General features: G+C 42.5%; 5 protein-coding genes across 11 annotated transcripts in view; 3 read left to right on the plus strand and 2 right to left on the minus strand.

Moving 5' to 3' along the window:
• The window catches only part of LOC108625036 (heparan-alpha-glucosaminide N-acetyltransferase), a 3,851-nt gene extending 1,325 nt beyond the window's left edge, over positions 1–2,526 (minus strand). Inside the window, exons 1-9 of one of the 2 annotated variants that reach the window (XM_018024734.2) lie at positions 2,320–2,526; positions 1,863–2,074; positions 1,677–1,801; positions 1,511–1,617; positions 1,340–1,449; positions 1,184–1,281; positions 1,019–1,126; positions 706–958; positions 336–618 (exon numbers count right to left, since the gene is read on the minus strand). In XM_018024734.2, coding sequence (XP_017880223.1) covers positions 336–618; positions 706–958; positions 1,019–1,126; positions 1,184–1,281; positions 1,340–1,449; positions 1,511–1,617; positions 1,677–1,801; positions 1,863–1,985 — 1,207 coding nt within the window. In that variant the 5' untranslated portion in view covers positions 1,986–2,074; positions 2,320–2,526. Of the gene's footprint in view, positions 1–335; positions 634–705; positions 959–1,018; positions 1,127–1,183; positions 1,282–1,339; positions 1,450–1,510; positions 1,618–1,676; positions 1,802–1,862; positions 2,075–2,319 lie in introns of both variants that reach the window. The other variant, XM_018024733.2, reaches the window with a different exon arrangement.
• A 169-nt stretch (positions 2,527–2,695) lies between these two features.
• LOC108624987 (antileukoproteinase) lies at positions 2,696–4,365 on the plus strand. Its single transcript, XM_026813564.1, has 5 exons — positions 2,696–2,812; positions 2,878–3,289; positions 3,405–3,467; positions 3,736–3,909; positions 4,020–4,365. The coding sequence occupies exons 2-5, from the start codon at positions 3,283–3,285 to the stop codon at positions 4,109–4,111; spliced, it is 336 nt and encodes a 111-aa protein (XP_026669365.1). The 5' UTR covers positions 2,696–2,812; positions 2,878–3,282; the 3' UTR covers positions 4,112–4,365.
• Positions 4,366–4,463: 98 nt separating this feature from the next.
• Positions 4,464–5,698, plus strand: LOC108624986 (receptor-binding cancer antigen expressed on SiSo cells). Its single transcript, XM_018024647.2, has 4 exons — positions 4,464–4,643; positions 4,756–4,908; positions 4,974–5,084; positions 5,147–5,698. The coding sequence occupies exons 1-4, from the start codon at positions 4,485–4,487 to the stop codon at positions 5,336–5,338; spliced, it is 615 nt and encodes a 204-aa protein (XP_017880136.1). The 5' UTR covers positions 4,464–4,484; the 3' UTR covers positions 5,339–5,698.
• Positions 5,699–5,766: 68 nt separating this feature from the next.
• Positions 5,767–16,799, plus strand: LOC108625025 (protein dopey-1 homolog). Of its 5 annotated transcripts, none has more exons than XM_026813561.1 (11): positions 5,767–5,845; positions 6,589–12,840; positions 12,898–13,036; positions 13,149–13,320; positions 13,387–13,598; positions 13,665–13,817; positions 13,879–14,074; positions 14,358–14,369; positions 14,560–14,727; positions 14,789–14,900; positions 16,028–16,799. In XM_026813561.1, the coding sequence occupies exons 2-11, from the start codon at positions 6,748–6,750 to the stop codon at positions 16,229–16,231; spliced, it is 7,461 nt and encodes a 2,486-aa protein (XP_026669362.1). In that variant the 5' UTR covers positions 5,767–5,845; positions 6,589–6,747; the 3' UTR covers positions 16,232–16,799. The 5 variants fall into 5 exon arrangements, with proteins under 5 accessions (XP_026669362.1, XP_017880201.1, XP_017880200.1 ...); XM_018024712.2 differs by lacking the exon at positions 5,767–5,845 and adding an exon at positions 5,871–6,273 and having other exon boundaries at positions 12,898–13,012; XM_018024710.2 differs by lacking the exon at positions 5,767–5,845 and adding an exon at positions 5,872–6,273.
• On the minus strand, positions 14,902–16,120 carry LOC108625026 (uncharacterized). 2 transcript variants are annotated; one of them, XM_018024715.2, is made up of 3 exons: positions 16,011–16,120; positions 15,584–15,866; positions 14,902–15,430 (listed from the first exon to the last, which is right to left on the minus strand). In XM_018024715.2, exons 2-3 carry the CDS (start codon positions 15,642–15,644, stop codon positions 14,943–14,945), a joined length of 549 nt encoding a protein of 182 aa, XP_017880204.1. In that variant the 5' UTR covers positions 15,645–15,866; positions 16,011–16,120; the 3' UTR covers positions 14,902–14,942. The 2 variants fall into 2 exon arrangements, with proteins under 2 accessions (XP_017880204.1, XP_026669364.1); XM_026813563.1 differs by lacking the exon at positions 16,011–16,120 and having other exon boundaries at positions 14,902–15,284; positions 15,378–15,430; positions 15,584–16,004.
• Position 16,800: the final 1 nt, after the last annotated feature.

Below are 16,800 nucleotides of genomic sequence, written 5' to 3' on the forward strand. Positions count from 1 at the left end.
CTATTAATGCTAGCGAAATGTTTTTACATGGAAATTGTAGATCTCGTCGAGCTCTACAAGAAAGGTCCTATGCAATTTTCCCGTATCTCCCACGGTTTAGAAGTTATTCACGAAAAACGAAAATTTCGAGAAATTTGAAGGGGGTACCCCTTAGGAAAAATCTCGGAAAAATCGAAAATTTTTTTTTGTCGTTTATTATTAGCAATGTTCTTCCGACGTTTGATTTCTTTTTAAAAAATGCGTTTCTAGAGTGCATAAAACGTTTGGAATTGATTGTATAGCTAATACATCCTTAATCATTGTCCCGAGCTGTATAATTCGATTGACCGACGTACCTTCGGGATCGTGACGAGCGATAGGTCCGTAAACGGGATCGTTCGTCACAGGATACATGTGTTCCCCAAACAGCATCCTGTCTATGTACCCAGCTGCGCCAGCGGTGCAGTTCTCATACTTTCCATAGTACTGATACTTTCCACCAGGACTGAAGAAACCCGAGGGGCAATTTGGCACGGGGAGAAGGAAAGTGATGAGAGTATGCGTGGTGACGATGCATGTCATAATCAACCATTGAGGCCAGCTATCGACGATGTCCCGGAACATAGCAAACCGTCCGAACTGGAGTAACGTATCCTGATTGAGTCATTTTCATTCATCAGAGTAACGAATGAGACACACAGCAGTCACCAACAATAATCCACGAACCTGCGTGTGAGGTTTCATGAAGATCGTCTCCAAAATGGTGCACACGAAGTACGCGACAGCCAGTAATTGGAGAACTCCTGGGATGCGAAGATCGTGCAGAGTTTTACTGTGAATCGAGTTCACCATTAATCCCAGGAGAATGAGTAATACAAATCTTCGGATACACCGGGTAATTATCATTAAACGCGAAGTCGTTACGCGAAGTTCAGCTCTCTTCGAGATCGTTATAGACAATCCCATGACCCAAGCGAACCTGTAAACGTTTCATTGTATTCCGTCGAATCTTGATTACAATATAAATGATAATACTCACCAAGGAAGTACCAGATCTGCTACGGTCAAGCCGAACCATGCGCTGTGATTGAAGAACACGTACTGGCCACCTCCATTATTAACGAATATCATTAACAATAAAGCGATTCTGAAAGAGGAGAATTAATAAAGTACTTGAAACCAGAAAACGTATAATTGAAAGTACCCTCGAAACGCGTCCACTGATTTAATCCTCATGCTAGATTTCGTAGTTACAATCACAGTATGCGTCACGCTTTCATTCTCTTGAAGTCTGTCCAAATCCTGCAGAACAAAATTAAATAAGATTGTTTAAAAAGTAATAAAAGCTAATCGTACTCACATCTTGTACATTGTCCGGCGACAGTTTTCCTCTTATCACACGTATTACAACGCTGGTTGCCGACCGGAGAATTGCCAATATGACTAACAGCATAAATACAGCAAAGATCGCTGGAATAGTAAAAGATATTTATTAGTATCGCTTCCAGAGTCTCCTTTTGCTGTAACTTACGAAGGTAGCTCTGTACTGGTTGGCGTAAAGTTTCTATTTCATGGCAAATACCACCGTCTGACAAATTCCACCTGTACAGGCCATGTTCTTTGAAGTTATACGCCGTACTGAAAATGATTTAATAATAAATTAGACTGCGTATTACATTAGACATGAAAGTACTTACTGGCAATTGTCACGGTATTGACCGTCTTCAATAGTCTGATAGTAAATGTGCAGTGGACGTTTTGTGCTTATGATCAGGCTTGTATTTGTCCCTGGTTCTAAATTAGCTAATGGGAAGCCTAAGCCCTGTAAACACACCACATTGAAAGTGTACCAGTTTTAATTTGAAGAGGAAATTAATACGTACCATGTAAGCTTCACGTGCTATCGCATGAAAGATCGCAGGATAATTTGTTAGATCTTTAAGTACGAGACAGGCCTCGTCTATACCAAGAGTAGAGTTTATACAACCCCTCGTTTGGTTTGCCATTTTTAAAGATTCTGACTGCAGTTCCAAATAATTACATGAGTTCTACTAATTCCCAGTAAACTTGTAGCAGGAAAGATTGAGTATCACATCTGGAATTAAATGTTTCACATGTTATTCCTGTTCATAAAATATTCATTACCAATTATTTGTAAAATTGAACATGAAGAATGAAGAATGTTTGGTTCTGTTTTAAGGAACCTAACAAATCTCTCCTTATGCAAATTCTGCTTAATCTATTCTGTAATTGCCTGATTAATTACAGGAATTAATTAACTCAAAAGGTTAAAGCAGTTCAAAGATATCTGAAATATAATGAAAAAAAAAGACAACATACCACATAATAATTAATGGCGCAGTATTTTCCTCGGAAATACACAAAGGACCTGTACGCAAATTCACTTATGCAGGAAAATGTATGTAGACAGGAACAAGTGAATTTTGCTATCAATAATTATCAATATCAATTGCGTAATTTCACTGCGTGAGAAATACTAGAAAGCTGCGTCTAACTGTTGATGACCTCTGACAATCGATACTTCCTTGTATGTATACATATATATATATTGCCAAGCTCAACACATAGAAAAGTGGTATTTCCCTACAGTCTTATATATGTATTGAGAGTCTGTGTGTTCCACACATAAACATAGTCAATTTCTATAATAAATAATAAGTTTATATCGTTTTAAAGTCTGTGTCCACATTTCTAGGACCTGCAGCTTTAATTCAAATGCCAGTTTGCTAAAATTGATGCACTAGAAGCTGAGATATTGATTACTGATTTATTTACATAGATTGGACTCAATGAGGAAATTGAAAAGCGTTTGGTATCATTTCTCATTATCTCATTTACTTTTTAAGTTTTCTACTTATTGCTCAATCCCATTCGCAGGGAATATTTACATGAGGAGGCCTTACGTCAACCGGAGAAGTTGACATTAGCATGACTCATTCTCATTGTCAGAGGAGGAGGTCGTTTAATCTATTAAATCAGAAATGCATTCCCTGAAATTAAAGTAGAATGCAATTAAGTACAATCTGTATCGATAAAACTGATTCATTCTTATACCACGAACGAGTCAGACTATTTTAATTAGCCGGTTTCCCCGTTGCGTATGCCGTGTTTATCTGAGAGGAAAACGGAGATGGAAACGACACGTATAAATACGGAGGTCGTCAGGTAGGGAGAGAAGGAAAGTACCAGCGATAAGAGAAGGCTTAACAAGCTGGATTGGCTTCGTGCTGGGATTAGACCGAAGCTCATCTTACCAAGGATCGTCATTATTAAACGAGGAAAATGGACAGTACGTGTTTTATTATCAGAATACTTGTATCTACAAAAAAATAGATGATAGTACAGCTTGAAAATTTTTCTCAATGGATCTCCGTGTAATAAATTGTGTTTCTACTTCCTTGCAGAGAAAGGAATTGTTCTACTGGTTGTATGCTTACTAATTACCACCGCAATCGCTCAGCTGTCTCGTAAGTTAAATTAATTACCCGAGCACCTGCATAATTCACAATTGCACTCCTTGCAAAAGTAATAAATACTGCTCGCTGTGCATAAGTCATCTTCAAGCCTTCAGGCAAAAGTGATTAGGGATGCAATTTAAATAATAATAGAGTTTTAATCAAGGAGACAAGAAACAGTACATCATTATACTTTTTTTTTTTGTGCAATCCGTTTCATAATCCAGATCTGTATCATGCAATTAATTAGAATGACTTTCTATCTCTTCTGGAACTTTAGATAAAGGAACGGGATTCTGTCCTTTAAAGAATAGCGTTTCGAAATGTACTCCTAGATGCACCACAGATTTCCAGTGCTCTTTCAATGAAATCTGTTGCCCAAACAAATGCGGGAGCGAGTCTTGCGTCCAGGCGAGTGCAGTCAATACTGGAAACGGATACAAAGGATCGAACGGTAAAGATCTAATTAAAAAATTAACGAGATCATTATTCAGCCTCTCTTCCATCGATCTTTCATTTATTTGGAGTTACAAACTCATCGTACATCTAATAATTTATTTTTAGATGCCGTTTATTGCGCCGGAGTGAAATGCGGTCCGTACGAAAAATGCAAATTCGACCGGAGCAGCAAACGCGAGAAATGCGTTCGTACATAAATTCTATTTACGAAAGAATTCATAAATTCTATGCATCTTTTATAAACTATTGTATATATTATTAATAAAATTTGAATCGAATCCCGCGGGAGTATCGAAACTACCTGTTGGCGATATCGAGATCGAGAGTCGACTATCGAATGGTTGATTGCTAAGATCACAGTTGTAAGATAAGATATACCGTTCTGATTGTTATCTGCGATATTCTATTAACAAGAATCAGTATTATTATTAATAAACCGAGTATGAAGTGACGGAGGGGAATCTGTTTATCTAGGTTATCTTTAAATAATCGGGCAATATGTAATTCGACCTTGAGTCTGAAGTCGGCGTTCTTTGGTAGTTTAAGATAGGTTAGTTTTACGCCGACGCGATGGCATTGGATTTTATAGTGAACCGTTTGAAAGCACTAGCTTTGATACTCCTCGGAGTGTTCAGACGGGCGATTTGCTGCCTCCGGCGTCGAAGAAGATCCTCCTGCGATTCGATTCCTTTATCTGCGGTCGGCGTAGTGCCCAGCAGCACGCAGCCAGTGAGTTGATGTCACGCCTGTAGTTCTGTCATAGTTCTACGTGCGAATTTAAAGATCATGTAAACTTTGTTACAACGTTGATAATAGTAATCACTGAAGATGCTTGCTCAAGGAATTAGAGCAGTGGGATCAGTGGGAGGAGAACCCTGTGGTGGTTGTGCCAGATAGGCCAGTTAACGCAGTACAAGCTAAAATCGATCAGTACAGGCAGCAAGCATCTAAACCACCAGAATCTCCAGAGGAGCACCAGCCGAACTTCTTCGAGGTAATTATCCCCAAGTAGAATCCTTGAAAATATGAAAAAGCATTAATCGTTTGTCTCTTCTGCAGGATATGACGCCAAAGATTACAGCACAGACTAAGATTTTAGTTAAAGACAGAGCGGAGAGTATGAACAAGAATTCTTTGAAATTCGCAGTGCTCAGTGATCCGATTCCAACTGTGAGTTTCCATCGTTCAATCCTTTAAACTAAAGAGGCAATAATGAAATTGTATTCTTCAAGAACGAACTAGGAGAGTGGGAGGACAATGCTGGTAGCTGGGAGGAGGAGACTGCGAAGGAGTTTGGGGACACGACGAGAACTCTGAGGGAGCAGAAACGCAGGGAGAGGGAACAGAGATTGTTCGAGCAGCAACAGAAGAGGATCGAGCGGAATTCGAGACCTCAGCCACTGGGAGCGAAACTGGCCTCCTGATGAGAAACATCCGTTCGACTTTTCTACGAACATTAATCACGATCGAAGGAATCGATCGTTTTTGTATTTCGATAGAGTTTCGTTGTGTATAAAAGCAGGTTTAGAGGGCTCAAAGTTGATTATTATTTAGTCTACTCGTTGCATTTAATATTTCCATAACTTCTGTTATGTGTCTAACACACATTCCATGTAAATATTTTTATTTTATCGAATTGTCATCGAAATCAGTGTCGAATCGGGCGGCTAATCAAAATAATCTTACTCTGCTTTTAAAATGTATAGATTGTTAGCAATGGTAAATGAACATTTGTTTGACGCAAGTGTAACTATTCGCATGTCGATAAAAACTGTATGACTAAACCGACGTTTCCATTTGTATACAACCAGATAAGAGCGGAACAGATAAGGAACGGCTAAAATTGGGTAGACCAATTTTCCTTTATCCAACAGTCCACACAGTCCTACAGTCCTTATCCATCGGCTGTTACTTCGTCAGTGGCAATTAAGGTGATAAGAAATATGTTATTTCGTTGGATTTTTGCATAAATTTTCTCAGTAATAATTGTCGATCGAATAAAACTCCGTCGAAGGAGTATTCCATGCATTTACTTCGCTAGTTAAAGTCAATCAAGAACCGTTTTTCAAATTACGTCACACATGAGAATCGACATGTGTAAATTCGTACGACAATGGTGACGATGCGCAGTTGACTTCAGACGGTTGGTGTACGTGTACGAAAAACGCGATGGTTAAGCTTGTTTGATTGGAACGTATCTCTGAGGAAATTGCGGTGATCCTTATAGAAAGATTGTCTTAGGATTCCGCGAGTTTCCACGTTCATAAAATCCCGTGGTTGGCGATCGTTCCTCCGATCCCGATGATTCTCACCTCCGCCGTTCGTAACATATGCAAATCCGAAATGTCAACATCGGGAGGTGAGCCACGATAATCTACGATGTAATTTAGTTTCCTCGAAACTTGTCGGCCTTGCCCCCGAGACGGTGTCTAGCTATTCGTACGTGCAACGAACACACCTTAAAGGCGTTCGAATTTTTTATTTCCCGTCGACGATTTTATTTACAAATACGTTTCAGTCAAAAGTAGACGTCGTACGAAACGATTAATTCCGTTGCTCTTGGCAATACAGATAAAGCAATCGCACTCACCGAAGCTATACCTAGTAGTAACCAGTCGATATTTGATTTATTTTTATCCACGAATCGTGACCAAATTAATCGAATTTCTTTCAGACAGGAGAACGCGCTGTTATCTAAACAACACGCAGCTGATAAGAGGATTTCTCAGTGGAATTCGTTCCATGTGAATCATTTATGATACGGGATGATGTGAGAAGAGTGTAGCGCGTAGAAGAAGAACGTAAGCTTGATTTAATTGGAAAACTTAGAAAAATGGGTTCGATCGCGTTGGAAGAATACGAACTGATGAAGGACTCCAAGTACCGAGTCTACGTGTCTGCGGTTGACAAAGCTCTCAAGAGCTTTGAATACACCAGCGAATGGGCAGACCTGATCTCAGCGCTTGGGAAATTAAACAAGGTTTTACTGAGCCACATGAAATTCCCAGTGATCCCGAGGAGAATCAAGATATCTAAGAGACTGGCACAGTGTATGCACCCTGCATTGCCGTCCGGTGTTCATTTAAAAGCTCTAGAGACGTACGACATAATTTTCAAATGCATGGGCACTAACAGACTGAGCCACGAACTGTTCATATACAGCGCTGGCTTGTTTCCATTATTGGGACACGCAGCGATGAACGTCAGACCGTCTTTGTTGACGGTTTACGAGACTCATTTCGTGCCTCTCGGGGAGAGACTCAGGCCTGGTCTCAGCGGATTTCTCAGCGGCGTTCTGCTGGGTTTAGAAGACGGTTCTGATCACTACGACAGGACTAATTCTTTGCTGGAGAAAGTCTGCGAAGGAGTAGGACCGGATCACTTTTACGCCTGTTTGTGGGACTGTCTGGCTTCGAACTCCGGGATACGGCTGCCTGCTATATCCTTCGTCTTAGCGCACTTCAACAAGAAACTGCCAATGGAGGAACAGAAGTACATCATGGGTACAAACACGAACATTATGGTCACTGCTCTGTGCGCCGGAGTACAGGACAGTTCCGTGCTGGTACAAAGGAGCGCGTTGGACCTGCTTTTAGTCGGATTCCCTGTACACAATAGTCAATTAACGCGCGAGAACATGGTGTCGTTGGTCACAGCGGCTCTCGTCACTATATTAAGACGCGACATGAGTTTGAACAGAAGACTGTTCGCTTGGTTGTTAGGCACGGAAGTTAGTACGTCTATCTTGAAGAGGAAAACTGATAAAGTCTCGCAGAATGTAGAGAACACGCCTACTTACTTCGACACGTATTCAAAAGACATGTTAGTCGAAGCGATCAAGTCTTTCTTGAAGACCGTCTGCGAGGAGAGCCCGCAGGATTTAAAACCGTACAGAATATTAGTCTCTCTATTGGAAAAAGCGGATATTGGACCAGAGATTCTGGATGATATCCTGTATGAAGTATTCAGGACTTTTTACAACGCCTGCGGACAGTCGAACAGAGTGCCGAAGACGAACGAAGTCGTAAAATCAGCGAATCTGTTGTTCTCGACGTTGGAACCGTCTTACGTTTGGATACACTGCGGTCATTTATTCGAGAACGCTTGTCAGTCGAGAGCAAAGAGTAAAAAGGAGTTAGAGGACGTCACTGTAAGACTTGTAGGCAGTGGGACACCGAATTTCATGGAAGTCTGTATATTAACAGAGTTCCTCCTCGACACCGTGTCACTAGACGCTTTCATAGACACTCCTTCTGAACATTTGCCTGGCTTGTTCTACGAGATCATTAGCAAACTTTTGTATCACATCGACCTGCTGTCTCCTATGGAGATTTCAAGGAGCCTTCAATTATGTGCGAAGATCTTGTCCAAGGTCCAGCCGACGATAGTCACCACGCAGACGGAGAAGAACGAATTGGAAGTTAAACTGGACACGACTATCAGCGGAGCCAGTACGGCTACAATTAACGACAACTCCTTGACTGCGATACCATTGGAGAAAAGTCAATCTGATAGTAAATTAAATAAACAAGACGCGTCGAGTAACTTGTTCTCCGAGAAGAGTCCCAGTCCGAGGAGAAGAGCAAACTCCGGAGGAGCTACTAAACGATCTGAGAAGAAATCGAAGAAGAAATCTAGCAAGAGCACGTCGAAGCTGAGCGAGTCTCTGCCTGAACCAAGTACGAGTATTTCAGTAGTGGTGAGCCACGAGCCGAAAGGTTTGCCGAGGAACAAAAGCATGGATGACATAAAAGCAGAAGCTAGTATCGTCAATTCCCCTTCTAAGGATCAATTGGCGACTTTGAAACATTCTAGTAAAGCTAGCTCGATGGGTTCCACGGGATCCCTAGCGAGGGGACCGTCGCCGGCGTTCCAGGCTCAGCATTCTATGTTGGAGAAATGTCTGAGACAGTATGAAATATTTTACGTGAAGCTGATCAGTAACAGAGTATTAAGCAAAGAGAGAACTGTTCAAAGTATGTTCGACAATCTGATGATACCTTGTCCAAGGGAGAGCTTCGACGAGAGGATGCGATACTTGGAGCTTTTATTAAACTCCAGATTGAACATGGAAGACTCTGGTTTCTTTAGTCAAGACGTTTCTGTGACTGAAGACGGGAAACACGTCGACATTCTTCAATTACACATCGACTCTGTTTCGCAGGTGGATTGGGAGGAGGCAGTGAGGATGGCGTCTAGTTTATTCGTCGAGCTGTCCACGTTCCCTAAATATTTCCCCGGTGATGGACTGCTCGTAGAAGAAGAACCGAAGGAGAATATCGTTCTACCGGACTGGTTGAAGGTTCTCGCCGTCTGCAGCTGCTGGTTAGGCAAGCAGCCTTCTTTACAATTGACCAGCATTGCCACGCTGCTGGATTTAATAGCCTTATTGAAAGCCCACAACGACATTGAGACTCATCCGAAGAGCGGCGAGGGAATCACCACCGTAGTCATGGTACCATTGTTAAAACAGTGGCACATAACTTATTTAATGCAGTACACGAACGTATTTCAAGTACTGGCGCACTCCTTATGGTACCACCTCGGCGAGTTACCAGCGCATAAGTACAGAATGCGTTGTGTAGAATTGTTACATGAACTCCATCACGCTTTGCACGACACGTGCGATGCAGTTGAGGACGTGATAGGCGCAGCGCTCACGTCGGAAAGCATAGAGAGAAGAATAGAAGCGTTCAGTAGATTCGCCACGTTGTGGCATCTGGGAAGAGAGATCGAAACGAATCCGAGACTGCGAGGCTGTTTGAGATCCTTCGATCAATCTTTGTTAAAACTGTTAGACAATCTGCAGCTCGCGGATAATTCCCCGTTGAAGCTCCACGCTCAGTCCTGGCTCCTGCATTCTCTGATGCGTGGAGATATTTCAAGAGTCGTGGACCCTTTGTTAATAATATTACTGGACCCGTCGACGTGTCGTATGAGCGTACTTCATGTTAGTATTCAACACAGTAACACGGTTTTAACGAAGAACGACGCCGTGGAGGAGAAGTCTGAAATCCAGGACGACACCGAAGGCGCGGCGAAGATCTACGCGATCAGTTCTGTAGACGGGAACGTGATTTATCACGTCAGCGACAGCGTCGACGAGGACAAGATCTGGAGGAAAGGGAAGAAGAAGAAGAAGACGATAAACCCTGTGAAAGTAAAAAGAATATTCGCAGTGACTACTTTGGCTGCTGGAGAAAATTGCAATCAATACGTCACTGAGAAGAATCAGTTCATGAAAGAGCTGGAAGTGCCTCCGAGCATTTCTGGTAACAGGAAAATTTCTGTGTTCGTGAATCCTCTGTCTCTCAACTGCAACGAGAATTCAAACGATTCTTTGACCGAAGACGAATTAATACCAACCGTGAAGAAGACGAATTTGACAACGGAGTTGTTGAAGAACGCGACGAGGTTCAAGAAGATAGACTTTGACAAAGGGTCAAACGCGAGTCTAGACGAGAGCCTGTACGAATCTGCGAGTTCCAGCTCAAAAGCGAAGGAGAAGAACGGGTACAAGAAGGTCAACGGTGAGGTGGACTCTTCCATGGATTCTATTACTAACAGTTTCGATTCCAGCAGCCCTGAAATCACTCACAAACAATCTAAACAGAAGAAGGAGAATATGCTGTTGCCAGGAGGTTCGAGAGAGGTGGCTGGCACTATAATTAAAGGGAAGTATCACAGCACCAACGAGTTCGCTACGAATTACGACATCCACGACGTGGGTAGTTTCGAAGCCAGCGTCGAAGTTCCTAGCTGGACGATGGACGACGAAGAGGCTGACTTAGACGTTAGCACGACTGCCGAGGAGTATTTCAGCAATTCCAGTGGTAACAGTATAGTCGAAGAGATTCTCAACGAAGTTCTAGACAAAGTGATGCAGATCTGTGACGTGGAACAACCGAAGAGCATCGAGGAAGCCTCGGGTCAGAATTCTAAATCTGGAAGGAACTTCGGAGTCGGTGTACACAATTTACACTCGCACATGCTGCTCTACTGCGGAGTCTACGATTCCACGAGGACTCTGTACGCTCTGCGTACTCTTCGAAACGAGTTATTAACGAACACGAGGATGTTCCTCTGCTGCGCAGCGACCACCGGCGTTTCGAACACGACGAAGAACACGACTCTACTGAATTTGTTGGCCAGGCACCGGAAGAGCGTGTTCGGAAGGAATTTCCATGGGGACGTCGCTAATACTGAGTTCATAGCAGCTTACAGGAGCAGCATGTACCTGGAGGTTTTGATCAGCGTCTGCCTTTACTTCGCCAGGAGTTATTATCCAAATCTGGGACAAATGAGGCTCACGCACGAAGAGATATCTGGCAATCGACAGGTTCAACTCGCCAGCGCGGAATTATTAACTCTGATGTTCTCTGAATTAATTCCTATCGTTCGCGACTCTGGTAAAGGATTCAGTTGTTACATAGTCGATCTTCTCACGAAGTGCAAAGTGCAGAAAGTCGCGTTGCACTGTCTCGTGTCGAGCGTGATGAACATGAAGAACGCGCATAAAGAAAACGAGGAGGTCTCCACGTTCACCGAAGAGATTGTTTTGTTCAACGATCCTGTGGTTGAAAACGATATAAACAAATGCAAATTCAGGGCGAGCGATCACACAGAGGCTTTCCAAATACAATTACTAAGATTGCTGTTAGCTTTAATTATGTTAGAGTATCAATGTGGTAATCAAAAAGGCGAGGAGATCTGCCCGCCGACGATAACGACGCCTAGCACACCGACGACCGTTCCTAACATCACGGGAAACAGTTTGAAGTATCTACCCGGTGCACCGATTCCACAGCAACCAATGTTCCTCGCGAGTATATTAAGCGCCTTACAACTAGATCACATGCGACACTTGCATCAGCACTGGACGACCCTCGTCACGTCCAGCCTCCCTTTCATGGGATCCTCGTTAACGTCTATAGTCACATCGGTCATCCATCAGCTTTGCTGCAACATCGAACACCTGTCGTCTTATTACATCAACGAAGAAACAGCGACGACGACCATGGCGACTAAATTACAAGATATAAGCACCGTCGAATGCTGTCTTCCTGCAGATTACACAGTCACGCATTTAGAAGCTCTCACGTTTTTACTTCATTATTGTTTATTAGATACGTCGCAGCAAATTGGGTTCTCGTTTAATCAGCCTTTCAGCGGTACGATCCAGACTGGGATTCCTGGTGCGAATCCTGGACAGATATTTAATAATCTCATTCACGTGTTCATGCCCAGCCCGCTCTCTTCCGATCTGACGACGAACAAAGATAAGAACGGGATTAGTGAATTACAGCAGCACGCCAGGCGAACGGCTCTCAGTCACCTCCCTAGGATAATCGCGTCTCTCTCTACCCTCTGGCAAGCAGTGTTAGCTACCAAAGACAATGAACAGGCCAGCTGCGTGGTGGGCTGTCCAAGAATAGTGAAGCATCAGCTTTTGGAATTACTGTCTCCCATATCGTTCCACCATGGAGTGAATTTCTTAGCTGCGATCGCAGTCGCTTGGCACGAGAGGCGACAGCCTTCTGGAAGTTCAAAGAAAGTACTTCCAGAGGCTTGTCCGAATCAACAAGTGATGGTTCACCTCGTGAGCGCGATCCGCGTGATGCCCATCGATACCCTCGTGCAAACTGTTCACCAAGTCGTGAAGAATTCTCCACCGATTCATGGAGTCAAGCAAGATTTCTCGTTGGAGGTCTCCGTGTTGGAATTGCTTTACGTTTACATGCAGAGCAACACGTCGCAGTCGCTGATCGAGTCCTGGGCTTCTCTGTTAGGTTTACTGAAAGACGGCCTATCTCTAACAGCGCCTGCCCAGTTCCTCTTGTTAGCAATTTTAAACGAGTACGTGCAGAAGTGTCCGCCTATGCAGGAGAAGAAGGACATACGAGATCTGCAGGACGTATCAGCGAAGGTATGCATTCTTTTTATTATCTAAATAATCAGTTTTGTACAATTAAAACTGTTTCAGCTGGTCGAGTCGTGTTCGCAAATAGCAGGAGCCTGCTTAGAGCAGACGACGTGGCTGAGGAGGAACCTGGCAGTGAGGGAAGACGCGTTCGAAGTTGCCGAAGGATCCTCGGAAGGTAAAGAGGGCAAAACTGGTGCTGGTGCGTAACGTGTTTCTCCTTTAGAATTCCCGAGATTGTTTAAACCCGATATCAGCTCGAGCTTTGCAAATACCGAACGACGGAGGAAATTAAGGAACGTTTATCTTTACAGTAACTCCCGGCACGCCGCCTAACGCAGCGTACAGTATTCAAGCCCAGGCAGTATTGGCAGAAATCGTCGCGCCTTTATTGGACGTCAGCTACGGTTCTCAAGAGAAAGAACGCGTCGTCACTCTGTTAACTAATCTCATGTACAATGTCACGCCGTACCTAAAAAATCACTCGTAAGATTTGATTTTATTTAAATGTATTAATTTGATGGACGAATGTATTAATGTGTGAACTTCCAGGACGAAGAACATCGCCTCGTTCACGGCTTGTTCTCAGTTACTCAGTTCCTTGTCCGGTTACCAGTACACGAGGAAAGCATGGCGCAAAGACGTCCTCGATCTTTTATTAGATCCTGCGTTCTTCCAAATGACGCCAGCCTGTTTACCGTACTGGAGGACCATCATAGATAATCTAATGACGCATGACAATACGACGTTCCGAGACTTAATGAGTAATTATCTAAATTTCTATCAATGAATTTGTACACAGTTTAATTAAATACGTTTTATCTCGACAGATCGCGTTTCCATGGCTCAGAGCAGTAGCATCAGTATATTCTCGTCGAAGGAGCAAGAGTACGAGCAGAAGGCTCAGCTGTTGAAGAGACTGGCGTACGTGATATTCTGCAGCGAGATGGATCAGTACCATAAATACATGCCTGAGATACAAGGTAAATTATAATTTAAATACGAGTTTATTTTATATTAATTTTATCCCCTCGTTTTTATTAGAACGATTGGCGGATAGTTTGAGACTGCCGCAGGTGATTCCGTCGATTCAAGCCCAGGTGTTTCTGTGTTTCCGTGTGTTACTCCTTAGAATGACCCCGCAACACGCTACTTCCTTATGGCCGGTAATAGTCAGTGAACTTGTTCAAGTCTTCCTGTACATTGAACAAGAACTGAGTACAGATAGCGAGGAGTTCAGGTACGACGGTGTTTCATTGAATTTATTATTACTGGTTTTCTCGCCTTGGCTCTCCGGTGGCTTCGCATGTCACTCTGGGAATATAAGAAATAAGAATTCGATTTTTATAAGAATGGAATTGTTAATCTTTTCTCGAGTGCGTTTAACGCTGTTTCTAATCTCGTTGTTTCTACTCCTTACTAACATGGATAATACCTCTAATGTCATATTGTTTTTTCGACTTTGTTCCGGTGTCCCTGGGATTTATGATGCCTCGATAAATCGATTGGTGTTGGGACATCAGTCGTCATGGCAGGTAATTTTCATTGCCTCTTGCATTTTACTTTTTGTTCGTTTCTCGAGAAACAAAAGTAGAGTTGGGATAGAATGTAGTTACGATCGTGGGATTTGTGTTTGTTCCGCTTTAATACCGCAGTAAATTAGAATAAGAAGAAATTCTCGTTCTAATGAATCAATTGTTTTTTTCAATTGTCGGTTTTTAACAGTTCGCATATAAAATTACTGTCCGCTTTGGACTCGTCTTGGGCTGTGAACGCTAACAACGGTCTCCAGGCGCACGGCCATCCTCACTGGCTGCAGCTGCAACTCGCAGCTGCTAAATTGTTAGATCTGGCGTTGCTGTTACCCGCGCACAGGCTTCCTCAGTTCCAAATGTAAGTGTACAATAAATAAATCGAATGGAAGGAGCTTACTAAGGAAACAATCGTATTACAGGTACAGATGGGCATTCGTAGGAGATTCGGCTGCAGGATCTTTGGAGAACAACAATCTCTCGTCGGACTTTGTACCACACATTACGAGAATAGCGAAATTAATGGACAGCAAGGTGAGAAATAATTGATAGTTTTATTCAATGATTAATGAAACATTATTTGATATAAAAATCCTCCTCCTTCAACGAGCATTGATCAGGCAATAAACACTGTTGAGTCTTCTCGTCGTACACGTATTCCTCTTTGCACTCGCATCCGCTCTTGCATGGGGAATAGCAGTCGACCACGTCTGGTTCGGTGCAAGTGAACTGGCAGAGACAATGCGTCCATACAGACTTTTCATCGCACTGTTGAAAATTCCTGCTGACAACGTAGTCGAGCTCGTCGTAATCGTAGCCAGGGATTCTGTGCTTCGTGTATCGATACACTCTCTCGGGTTTGTACCAGTCCAGCTTAGTGACCGGCGACCTTTTCGCGAGGGAATCCTCATTTTCGAACTGAAGACCGTTTTTATGGGAGTAAACGTCGTTGTCCTCGAAATTGGTCAGGATATAAAAATCGTCTTGGTCTCTGTTAAAGTTGTAACTCACCGGCATCTCCTCGTACAATTCTAAGTCCTTGTAATCAGAATCGTCCGTGTACTCTATAAAGTTAAACGAATTTCGTATGGCCGACGTTCATTTATTCTATTAATCGGTTTCAATTCACCTTAATTGACTTTATTAAACGCGAGGAAGCTCGAACGAACTCTACCTTCTCGTTCATTCATAGTTATCGAATTTGTTAAACAACTTACGTGATCGCGTGTGAGCATTTATTATTACCAGAAGATAAACTATGAGACCAGTCACTGCCATGATCACTCTCCAACTGATTCAAACCGTGTACAGAGTCTTTTACTTACTACAAGCGTTCTTAATTAACACTATGCATGTATAACTTCGCTTTACCCTCACATGATCGTTTCAATTAAATCTTGTATAAAAACTTGAACAGAGAGAGGCTTGGGACTTCTCTGTAGAGATTCTGATGAAATACTTATTTCGGTAGCTTGCGATTTCTGTATACATAGCTTATTTCTGTAACCATGCCAGTTATAATTCTCTACAATTTCGCTTGCTATACATTCTCATAAAACTTGTTATAATTTATATTTCATTTATTATATTCAGAACAACGCAACAAACCGTTGAAGGAATTTCATAAAGGGACTATAAACGTACGTGATATTTAATTTCAGTACAAACAAGAGACTGGCTTTGCGAGGGCTACGCCTGGTGAGCTTCTGTTGACGTCGAACAACATCCGCTCGTTGCAAGACCTGCATTATTTTTTTACAACGCTGAGTCGCAGATCGAGCGACACCCAGGCACCGTTGAACATTACACAACTGGAGACGGTGATCGAGCAAGATTTCCTTGAAAAGATGCCAGCCGCGAGGTAGTAGGACGTATATACAAAACGGATGGATAGGCGAACATAAACGTAACGTCGTTATTCTTTGATATCTTTTTAATGCACGCGGAAACGATCCCCGATCGAACTTCAATTCCACGCAGTTCTCCACTTGTACATTAATCGTAGGGAATTGTATATTCTGATGAACATTTCATTTCTATTAGCTAAGCTTCGAAAACTTGTCTCCTCATTCGGTTGTGAATAGTCAGAAGATACGGGCTGGCGCCTAGCTAATTATTATCTAGAGGGAACATACAAAAATGTACAGTGTAACATAACTTTATTCGTTTCGAACTTTCAATCGTTTCTTCGCTCTTCGGTTGTTATCGACATATAAATACTGAATGTTCGATAAAGCTTGGTTGAGCAACAGAGATACTAGCAACGATTTCACAGCCTCTCTGATCTTTCGTTAATTAATTAAAATAGATGTCTGTAGTAAATGAGCAACGGTGATTTCTAAAGTGCAAAGAGAGAACGATATATTTTAGAATCCGATGTACAGGAATAAATAGAAGATGCGTCATGTGTGTGAATGTTATGCTTCAATATTAA

Source organism: Ceratina calcarata, unplaced genomic scaffold (assembly GCF_001652005.2).
Source record: "Ceratina calcarata isolate Rehan_Ccalc_2016 unplaced genomic scaffold, ASM165200v1 scaffold337.2, whole genome shotgun sequence".
Classification (NCBI taxonomy): Eukaryota; Metazoa; Arthropoda; class Insecta; order Hymenoptera; family Apidae; genus Ceratina; species Ceratina calcarata.